This window comes from Homalodisca vitripennis, unplaced genomic scaffold, assembly GCF_021130785.1.
Source record: "Homalodisca vitripennis isolate AUS2020 unplaced genomic scaffold, UT_GWSS_2.1 ScUCBcl_5145;HRSCAF=11740, whole genome shotgun sequence".
Taxonomy (NCBI): Eukaryota; Metazoa; Arthropoda; class Insecta; order Hemiptera; family Cicadellidae; genus Homalodisca; species Homalodisca vitripennis.
The window spans coordinates 23935-36240 of record NW_025781260.1 but is presented as its reverse complement, the minus strand read 5'-3'; the positions used below and the strand labels follow the sequence as shown (position 1 = coordinate 36240).

Genomic DNA, 12306 nt, shown 5'->3' with positions numbered 1-12306 from the left:
GACTATTTCCCTATCATTAGAGTCTGCAAAGAGTTAGCCAAACATCACCATGCTCTGAATTCCTTCAGAGGACACTCTTAAGTTTCCTAGGCTTACACCCATCTTGAACACATACACTGAGAAAATTGCTGTTGTTGAGAAAAAACAAGGGTCAGGTAAATATTCACCTCATATAGCCACTTCACACTCTCACACGTTTCCACTTTCCACTGACCTCATGTCTTCTGCTGTCATCATCCTTCTCTGTCCTCCGTGGTGCATTCTAGGGCTTCAGGATGGATAAGAATATTCTCTTTTACACCTACTTTTGATTTACAACTACAGCAGAAAAGTGCTAGTTTCTGTCATTCCTCCGTCCATGTAATATTGAAAAACTACTTTGTATCCCAGAAGAAGGTGAACATGATTTTTTTTCTTTCCAATTGCTGAATGCAAAATGTTTTTGGACACCCGGCGATGAAGTTATGTTGCCATTTTTCTCGGTCTCATCGCCTATAACAATTTTGTATTGAAATGAACAACCTTCAATGTGAAAACAATACATAAGTTTTTAACAGACTTCAATGTGACATTTCTTTCAATTCACTGATCAACTGATGTAGCATCCATCTTGCAGACATTTTTATTCAATATCAAACACATATTATTGGACAATATTCTGTGCTGAACCATAACTTATCTTAAAAATTGTGGCTAATTTGTTCCGTTTCTATGCTCTTTGTCCTGAACAAGCTCTACCACTGACGGCAGACTAAACTATTTGGGACTTTACTAGGCAATATATTGTGTTAACATTGGAAGAATAGTTTTATATTATTATTTATTGAATTCCTAAAGAGGTCTCAATTAGTTAGCTATCAGATATTTCATAAGATCATTCTTGTGATGAAAAAAGTTTCTATCAATATATAACAGTTTCTAAAATAGTAATATGTTGGAAGGTCCCCTGGGGTAGTGATTTCACCCCCTCCTCTACCCCCCCAAGCGACGGGCAGCCACACAGTCCATGGAGAGGCTTTCCTTTACGCTCTAATAACTCTTCCCTTGGCAGCGTAGATTCCATGCTCAACTCTTCTTTGAAGGATGATGATGAACTTCAGGCTTTAGTGGATGAAGATAGTTCAATAAATATGGATTCTGTCCAGCATACACATGGTAAAATATTATTAATTTTTACGTATAGATAAGTTAAAGTATTGTTGAATGCAGATTTAATTATTTTGTACACTAGTAGTAATTTTTAGTTTTATCAGAAATAAATTGTATTTTAATAGCATCATCAAGCTTCCAAATGGCGAAAAGTATAGTGCTAAAGATAATGATTTTGATGAAACATGAGTGAGTGAGATGAGTGGACAGTATCAGTGAATGTGACAGTAATTTATATTTTTTCAGTTTACACAAAGTTATAGTATAGTTAAAAGTGGACTAAAAGTTTGGTATAAGTATAAACTCTTCACAGGGCAATTAAATTTTATTTAAATATATAAACTTATGTAAGATTTTACAATAAGATATATGCTACTCACTCTTCTAGGAGATAAAACCACATGGTTGTAAGCAAAATTTTAATAGTGAACTAAAGAGTTTTTGGGACAGTCCACAGTTTAACCATTTACAGTAACACTCACTATTTTAATTGTAATTGCTATTTGAAAAAGTAGTTTGTGAAGAACAAATAATAATAATATTTAATAATCAAATGGTTACTGGCAGGAGGTGGCCTACTAACATGACTCCAGTAGTAACAGGCAATTTGTGAGACAGAGTATAATAGATTGCATTATCGGTCAGCTGTACCTGTCTACCTAATCTGTCTGCAGGTAGATCTAGTAGGCAGACAATAACAGTTCAAGGTCAACTACTATTATCACTATCTTTAACTGACCGCCCACCAATATCTCTGATTCATTGATTTGTATTTGGTGTAATACGTTGAGGCAGAATATGGCTAAACAGTTTATCATGCTTTACTGGTGTTTTTTCTAAATAACTGTGTTTTTTGTGACACCTGCCTGTAAATCTGAAATCTGAACTTTATCTATTCATTAAAAATGGTGGTAAAAAATACAAATGACTTAAAAGAAGGGGATTTTGTGTTTGCTGCTGTCCGTGGTTATCCTCCTTGGCCAGCTCAAATAGATATAATTTGAACACAAAAAAACGATAAATATAGATATTTTCGTGTAAATTATTTTTTGGAACGAACGAAAACTTCAAAATGCAATCAAACTAACATTTTATCCGTATGAGGAATTTAAAAATAAATATGGTATCCAGAGAGAAAATAACGCCAAATTCAACCTGGCCTTGGATCAAATTCGCAAAGCCCAAAACTGTAATGGACAAACTACCCCGAAAAATATACAAACCAAAACAAGTGGAAGCAAAAAAAAAGTCTTGTGTTTACACATAAGTCTCCACAAACACCTCAGATTTTTAACAACGCCACAAATGGAAACCAAGAATTTAAATCAAAAACACTCTCCTGACACACTACCCTCTTCAAAGTACAGTAGTTGAAGATTCAGCTAAAATGAATAATAACCATAACAACAAACCCAATCCTTCAGCTTCACAAAATGAAAAAAATGAACATCTGTGAATCTTTGCTAGTGTCCGAATGGGTATCAGATGATGCGGTTCAAATCTACTATGATCTCTTGAACAATGCATTCCAAAATGATAAGTTTTATTTTGAAGACTCTTGAAGACTACAGAGAAATTATTCAACCCGTTTGTTTGCAAAATAAAGACTTTATTTTCTTTCCAGTAAATAATTCGCCAGAAATTCAAAATATTGGTGGTTCTGGATTCCACTGGAAGGCCCTTTTAGTGCTTGATAAAAAACAAAAGAACTTTTATCATTTTGACTCAGGAAGTGATTTGAATCTTGAACATGCGAAGAAGATCTCTAAAAGAATCAGTACTTATCTAGACCCAACACACAGTCTTTCCTTTAATCAAAGGGCTGACACCTCAACAAAACAACAGCATTGAATGCTATTGTTTCTGCCTTAACAGGTGAAGTTTTTGCTTTACATCCTGAGATCCTAACACAAGCCTTAGCACCTCCCACTGAATGGGAAATTTTGACAAAGCGTGCCCAGCTTGCATTAATAATTTCATAAGAATCGGTACCTGAGTTTGAGTAAAATCTGCCATACAGGAGCTGATAATCTCCAAATTTAGCAATAAAATCTTACAAGGATAATTATGATAAGATACTTCTGAAAAACCAAGAGCTTGTCTCAGAGATATACAAATTAACACATAACACAAAACAGATCTCCTTAAAAATCGAGTACAACATAAGTCACACAAAAAATCATTCAGAAAATAAGTGGACCTTAGCAGTTTCTAGAAGAAACAAAAATAATAATGGTACTAACCTAAAAAAGCTACCTCAGCTACAGAAAACAGCAATATCAACTTCAAATAATTATCAAATCTTATGTAATCATGATTTGCAACAAACTATAGAAAAGAAAACATTCAACTTACAAGAAACAAAAAAACCAAACCAAATTTAAAAATAACAAAATAATTCAATCAAGACCAAAAAAATAACTTTTGGGAAAAAAAATTAAATTGGCAGTTTATTCAGACAGCCAGGGACATGAAGTGGCTCAAGGTATTGAAAGGGCAAATCAAAACGAAATCAAAGCCGTGGGATGTGTAATGCCGAATGCTCGTCTTCTCCAAGTGACAGAAGCAGCATTGTCATCAACAGATGATGCCATAGTTCTTTTGGGGGGAACTAATGATGTTCTACAAAGTAATGTCTCCTCAATATATAAATCACTGGAAAATGATCTAATTACTTTAAGCAAGAACAAGCCTGTAATAATAACCACAGTTTCAAGAAGATATGACCAAGACATATTTAGCCCAGTACACAACACTATTGACCTTCTTAATAATTACATTAGAGAACTGGTGTTTCGTATCAAATCTACCTATCTTATTGACTTAGACAGACTAAAACGATTTCATTTTACCAGACATGGCCTTCACCTTAGTGGCAGAGGGAGGACTAAGCTAGGCTATTTAATTATGGACATTCTGAAAAAATGTATTTCCAGAAAAGGAACAGCAGAGTTTGGAAGTGCACATTGGTGATTTAAAAGGTGTTATGGCAAACACACATTCTACTGGTAAATCACACAATAAAGTTGAATCCAGTAGTAAACAAGTCAGTTTGTGAACTCATCAATGTAATTGAGGCTGACATGAATAACTTAATGGATGAGTTTAGTCATGACCAAACAGTTGGCTTTGCCCACTGTATCTCCGCTGACCTCTGTGATGATAAACAGATGAGTGCTGGGGTTGCGCTGGTATTCAGAGATCGTTTTGGGAAACCCACCCAGTCACATTGTCTCAACAATTTTTTGACTTATCAGACATCCAGGTTTGGAGCATCTGTTTACGGTCTGGTGACAAAAAAAATATATCATCAAAAGCCAGAAAAGTGTGATTATGATACTGCTTTCACTAAACTAACGGAAGATTTTAAAAGAAGAAAACTAAGAACACTGATCTGCTCTCCAATGGGATGTGTAAGGGATCACATTACCATAGAACATTTTGTGGCTAATCTTATTCTCTTCCAGAAAGCTTCAAATGCCTGTGTCAAGATAGTTACAACTGACGAAGCATCTGCTGGTAAACTTAGAAATGGACTGATGCACTCTGATTTTGTTGCAAAATTGAAGTGTGAAATTTCTTTACACTTGACTCAAAACCACTACTAAAGACTCTAATGCTCTAAATGCTTCTATATCAAATGATGTGCTAGAAGTCAATGTGGCTGATACTACACTGCAAGACACGTTTCGGAACATTTCTTCTGTAGATAATAGTTTAATACATTTAAGTAATCACGTCTTTTCACCTAACCCAACTATTAATAAGTTACCAATTTAGCCAATGTAAAACAGGAACTAGCTCAATCACTGAACTCCGCACTCTTTCTGGAAATCCATCTAACCAGCATTTCATAGAGTTTAACATAATATTTTTAAATATACAAGGTTTAAAAAATAAAATTGATGTCTTAGCAAGTTTTTTTATTAGTATGCCTAATGTGCATGTAATCTGCCTGTCAGAACATTGGCTTGGATATGATGAAATTAAATTATCATTTCCGGATAATTATTACTGTGCAGCTGCATATTGCAGACAGAACCACATTAGAGGGGGGACATCCATATTTGTACATGGTAAATTTCAATCTAGGGAGTGGGACATTAGTGGATTTTGTGATGAATTAAACTTTGAAGCCTCTGCTATTTTTATTGATGATCTTAAAATATTGATAGTATCTTTGTATCATTCTCCAAATGGTGACCCCACTATATTTTTATGCACTCTTGACACATTGCTGTCATATATTACGCAAAAGACTAATTGTGATATTATATTGGGAGGCGATGTTAATGTTTGCTTTGATGTTACAAAAAACACTGCAACAGTTAGCAAACTGCTTAATATCTTAAGACAGTATGATTTTTACTATTTAAATAATACACCAACTAGAGGAAAAAATTGTCTAGATAATGTTTTTATAAGAAAACATTCTCTCAAGACAGCCTCAGTCAGTACGTTCAAATTCCCATTCTCTGATCATGATGGCATCACTGTCAACATTAGGATGAAAAATAGAACATTTACTAAAAACGATTACAATAATTCTAGAACTGACTATCCCATTAAATTGTTTATCCCTCAATGTGATTTTGAAAATCTGTCTTCAAAGCTAGCTACTTATGACTGGAAAAATTTAATATATCTAACTAAATTCAATGGTGCGGAATACATGTTTGAGTCTCTGTTCACTGTTATCATTAACAATATAAATTTTTTTAAAGTATTAAAAAAATTAAAAACCGAACAATTATCCAAAAAAAAGAATAAAATGTGGTATACTGACAATTTAAGGAAAACGAAAGAAAAATTATTGTTTCTTAGTGACTTGATAAAGGGCAATCATAATCAAAATGTTTCCTTAAGAGATAGGTATAATGAATTAAAATATCAGTATAAAAAGTCCATCAAAGAAGCAAAACTAGCTAGTAATGTAAATTATATAGGGCAAAGTAGTAATAAATGCAAATCGGCTTGGCATATTATAAAAAATAATAATGTTCAAGTTAATAATTTCAAAACCAACATTGATCCTGATACTTTCAATAATTATTTTGTAAATTCTGTAAATGAAGTTAAACGAAACATAAAATCATCTGTAAATAATGTTCAAAGTCATGAGTTGCTGCCAGCTATTGTGTCCAACCAGTACTTTTCTTGGAAAAATATAACTCCAGAGAACGTTTTGAAAGCCATTAAAAAAATTCTGACAGCCTTGATTTTTACGATATATCAAATAACTTATTAAAAAAAAAATAGCTTTAAGTTTGGTAAATCCTCTAGCAACCTGTATCAACCAATTACTAAAAGAGGGGGTGTTTCTTAGACAACTTAAAGTTTCCAGAATTTGCCCAATATATAAAAAGGGTCCGAAGGATGAGCCTGGGAGCTATCGTCCCATTTCTGTTGTTCCAGTCCTATTAAAACTGATTGAAACGCTGGTCTACGAACAGATTGTTGATTTCTTGGAGAGCAATTATCTTTTAAATGCATCTCAATTTGGTTTTAGAAAGACTAAATCTACAGTTGATGCAATAGATGATTTGATTAGACAAATTAATCAGATATTTGAAAATAAGGCTTTTGCTCAGGTCACAGAAGGTGACCTGAGCAAAGCCTTTGATTGTGTTAACCACTGTGATCTTATCACAAAGCTAAATTATTACGGGTTTTCAGATCCTACATTGAAATTTTTCAAGTCTTATTTACATGATTGACAACAGATAGTTACCATCAATGGGGTAAGGTCCAAGGACATTACAGTAAAATATGGTGTCCCACAGGGCTCTGTTCTTGGACCACTTCTATTTTTAATCAGATCTACCTTTCTCAGTGACAGCTAAAACAATACTTTACGCTGATGATACAACTTTTATTAACATTGCAAATAACATTGGAGAACTCTCAAAATTTTCAGATGAAACCTTAATAGGTGCTTCCCAGTGGTTTCGATCTAATGGATTTCTATTAAATGAAGAAAAGACACAAAATATAATTTTTAGCTTGAAACCTTATTTGGCCCCTCTTGATAACAGTTTTAGCTCCAATGTAAAATTTTTAGGAATGTATATAGATAACCAACTAAACTGGAACCAACATACAGAATATATAAGCAAGAGGCTTTCTAGAGTTATTTACCTGTTAGGTCGCCTTAAGAGTGCTGTTCCTAAAAACTATGTGAGGACTGCCTATTTTGCGTATTTCCAAGCAGTTTTTCCATATGGTTTGATATTTTGGGGCAACTGCTCAGGAACTGAAGACATCTTAATTCTTAAAAAAAAGCTATTAGAGTAATGACTAATTCTCAACCGCTGGAACATTGTAAACCACTTTTTATTCTGTTAGAGATTCAAACGGTTATCAATCTATATATATTTGATTTAATTAACTATATTCTAAAAAATCCAAAATTTTAAAAATTTAATAACGAAATTCATTCATACAATACTAGAACTAAAAACAATGCTGCAATTGGTTATCACCGCCTCAGTAAAACCTTAAATAGTCACATGGTAACATCGCTGAAAATCTTTAATTTTTTGGAACCTTTGGTAAATAAGTATCCACATAAAACCTTCACTAAGCTTTTTTATAGTTGGCTTTTGAAACACCCTTTCTATAGTTTAGACGAGTTTTTAGAATTAAAAAACATTACATTTTAGATATATAATAATTTTTATATGTAAATTTTGACAATTGTTTATTTACTATTTAATTTATATATCTAGGCCTAGTTTATTTTAAATTAACCTTCACTGACTAATTTATGCTACTAAAGCACTGTTTTTTCTTTTTTGTATGTTAGTTTAAGTTTAAATTATTTTGATAAAATTGTTTTATTTTGACCATGCCCTAGGCTGCAATATGACATTGTCAATGATTGTAAGAATTCGAACGACAAATAAAGATTTATTTATTTATTGGGTTGGTTAATTTTACTGTCAAATTCTTGAAGTACAGATTATGATATTGCAAATACTAATGCCAAATTAGCTTTCCCATGCATTAATAATTAAATGTGAAATATCATTAGCAAGTTAATTCTTTGGATCTAAGGCTATATAAGAAGTTACAAATGAGTCATTTTCTGTGTTCTAAAATGTTATGTGTTTTGTGTAAAATATGTATATGTATATAAATGAGTCATTTTCTGTGTTCTAAAATGTTATGTGTTTTGTGTAAAATACTTATATAAATCACATAATAAACAATATAAACAATACATTATCCACATAAGTATATAACTCCGACGGACGGAAAAATACGCCATGTTGCTCAACTGATCGCTGTTTGTTTGTAAACAGTTACGTTATTCAGTATTTATGTTCGGATTTTGCATTCAGTTTCTTGTATTTAGATGTTATATATCGAATAATACGATTCAACTATCGATAGCTTGTTGGTGAACGGAATATCCAAAGATTATATCTATTGAACAAACCTCAAAATTCATGATGGACACTGTCCGTTACCAGTCTTTACGCGCTGTATACATGATGACGGGTAATATACGTCATACATCACCAATGGGTTAATATCTCCCATGATGATCCTCTGATCTGTTATGTATAAAGACTTTATCTAGTGATTCAATCAAGTTATCCAAAATGGTATCTTCAACAAGTGCAGTGTACAAGTGTTTAACCTTAATTTTGGTATTTTTATTTGCTTCTTATTAAAGGCCTATCTATATAACATATATCACTCTTAAACTACACTTGCGATATATCGTGCAATACTAAATTTGTGCATATCCGCCAATCCCAAGATACCTAATTAATTACCTATGAATTTCCTGTTAGCTTTTGTAATGGCAGCTGGTATATTATGTTGTTATTTAGGGCTCTATCTAAATTAGAAATGAGTAAGAGACTGCTGTCTGGTTGATGCTGCAATCTTGTGGATATTGGTAAAAGTAATTGTCACATTTTTGGGAGGATTTGCATTGTTTCACCATTATAGTGTTGTTTGGAGTTTGTAAGTGAATATTCGAGAAAATAAGTGAATAATTTAATTATCCTAACTAATATTGTGAATGCGAGAGTGAGTTTGCGTGTTTGTTACGCTTTCACACGTAAACTATCATGAATTTTACATGGACTTCTGGGGTCCCTGGTAAACGTACAGGCCTATTATTATTATTTCAAAAATCCCACTGGTCCCTAACAGTGCAAAAAATCCTATCTTGGTGCCTTAAAGTTGCATTACAGCAAACAAATTTTATTAATTGAAAGAGCCTGTTAAGTATAATCAGCTGTTCTTTGTAAACATTGTTTTATGTCAGCATAACCATATGTTTAATTAATTAAACTATTTAACTGAATGTGCTCATATAAATACAAAGCCTATGAAAGTAAATGCTCAATCACTGACTCAGACTGTAGAGTTTTGGGGTCGAAATGATATTGTCCAGGAAAGTACTTTATTACTCTGTTGTGCAGGTATAGGGGGTAGTCTACTAAATGGGTCCAGTGGCTCGTGTTGTTGCTGGGACAGTTCCTGCAGTACAATCTCACAGGAGCAGACCCAGGCCCGGTATTCTCCAGACCATGTTTCCAACACAGGTCAGTACTGTACTCACTACAATTCTTCCTCAATGTACAATCTTTGACAAGTGTTGTGTGGTGGAGCAGATATTTCCATGCAGAGATCTAATCTACAAGAAATATTCTTAGTCAAGAGAAGGTATCCTCATCTGAAGGAATTAGATACTATCTCATCTTTTTGCGATTTATCTCATTACACAACTATGTCCTGATCTGATCTGCTGTGTTCTTTGATGAGTGACGTTCTGCTTAGTAGTAAAACGGCAAACTAAATATTAATAAGTAGTTAGCTGATTTGCCACTAGATGGTGTGGGCATGTTATTCTGCCTGTTTCCTTGTAAATGATCTTACCAAAAGCTGACAATACCTGTGCAGTCAATGTGATGTAAGTTTGTGCATGGCGCCTTGCGTTGTGTTTCACATGGGAAAAAAATTATTAAACCTGGTGTTCCGGGTTTGATTCTATAGTCATAGTCATAGTCATAGTCATAGTCATAGATCTTTATTCAAAGCTGTAATATTATAAATACAGTCAGAATAGTGTCACAAATACAGATAGACTAATATCATCACAGATAACCTATCTAAAATCTTATGTTAACTTAACATAAATATTGTTAATTTTAGCAACTAAAATCAACTCAATTTTTATTTTTGTTTAATGGCCCAAGCCCTCAAAAAATTCTTCAAAAGAATAAAATGATTGTGATATGAGATAATTTTTAAATTTATTTCTAAACGGATTGATTCCTTCAATTTTTTTTATGTCAATAGGAATGTATTGAATAAATCGTATTCAGTTTTCTTTTTAAACAGCTCTAATTTATGATTTTCAAAAATTATACCACTCCTAGTATTATATCTATGAGTGGTATAGTTAGGTATATTTTTAAATTTTGTGTAATTTATTGTATCGTATATGTATTGACTGTAAACAGTTAAAATTCTTAATTGTGCAAATAAATGTTTAACGGTTGCTTGCCATGGTAAATTTAGAATTAACCGTATTGATTTTTTTTGTAGTATAAGAATTTTTTCAAGGTTTTTATTTGAAGTAGCTGCATATACACTGATCCCGTAGCTTATATGGGAATGTATTAAAGAAAAATAAATTTGTTTTAAAGTATCCTGGTTACAAAGGTTTGCCATTTGCCTAAGGGCGTACAGGCCAGATGATGCTTTTTTTTGTATAAATATATATATTTTGTACAATATTTTAAATATGGTGTATATAGTGTGGTACTTCATAATTTGGTAAACCTAACCAATGCCGACCGTTGTAAAAACAATGAAAACCTAAAATAGCTAAATTTTTCAATTTATTATCCTAAAATTTTTGTTTTTTACTATTTTTAACATTTTAAATCTTTTTCATAATCAAACAAAATAAACAAATATGCACTCTTAATTCATTTTAAAATGTATGATGGCATCACATGGAGAGATTGAATTCATGGGTAAGGTGTAGAGAAGTCTATTAATAGTCCGGTCAATTTAGCCAAAAAATAGGGGTAACTTTGCATTAATTCCCAGAAAGCTGAAAATTTGCATAGATGTTACGGACACCATTGTTATGAAATTGTGAAAAGTCCCCATCGATCCCATGTCTGCAAAAATTTTTATTCAAGGTCAAATTTCACAAAAATAGGTTTTTTGAACTTTTCAGCCAAACGGTTAGGTTTATGAAAAAAATATGTCAAACAAAAATTGTAGATCATGCAATTATCTACAAAAATTTTCCTTATAATTTTTTTCATAACACTAACCATTTTTGAGAAAAAACAATTACAAACTTTCTTACACTGTATTGTCCATAATAAGCACGACTAAGCTGCCTATGATACCATTGGGCGTGTAATATAAGTAAAACTATAAGTCTGCGTGACTAATACATTCATATTGACTGATAATTCTGAGAATATGATATTAAAAAAACGGAGTACCTAATTTTAAGGGACCATGTGCCCTTTGAACAACATCTGCCTGTCATTCCATTGTTCGCGTGCCCGTTCCGTCTACCTGCTTTTTTGAGATCGCACCTAAATCACCGTTAGTCTCTAAAATTTCTTCGTAGTGAAAACATGTAGTTATTTCAAATATTCTCTGCTAAAGTTGTGATGTATCCACTTTTTGTTGAAAATATGTCACAATAGTGTTTTATTTTGCACTAAACTTTTATCTTCAAGTTAATGTGTTATTGTTGATCGTGGCATGAATACGTTACTTAACGGGAGTATTCAATGTACTGATTACTTGAAGAATGTAAATTCAGCAACAAATCATGTACAGTGTCACAAACAATACAATAGAAAGAGTACAATTGCAGCAGCAAAACAACAACATGAAGAGGAATAAGCTAGTACCTCTCAAAAAGTCCTCCTCGTACTAGAGCACATGTAAGTGAGTCATATTTTTCTTTTAAAAATTGTTTATTTTGCGCCGACAAGTTGAGTGAGGAATACAAAAAGAAACAAGCACAGAAATCTCGTCGTAAAATTTGTAACGTTATAACTCATTCATTTAAAGACTCAGTTATGAAAGCAGCTCAGTCTCGTTCTGATGACACAGCAAAAACTATTGTTGCTCGCATTGGGTTTGAACACGATTTAG

The 12306-nt window shown here is 32.7% G+C and overlaps 1 protein-coding gene across 1 annotated transcript in view; it reads left to right on the top strand.

Annotated features, from left to right (window-relative positions):
- Nucleotides 1-1028: 1028 nt before the first annotated feature.
- Nucleotides 1029-12306, top strand: part of LOC124373247 — a gene marked incomplete at its 3' end in the record, with an annotated part of 28489 nt that continues 17211 nt past the window's right edge. The window contains exons 1-2 of the mRNA XM_046831631.1: nt 1029-1155; nt 9591-9713. Coding sequence (XP_046687587.1) covers nt 1062-1155; nt 9591-9713 — 217 coding nt within the window. The remainder of the gene's footprint in view (nt 1156-9590; nt 9714-12306) is intronic.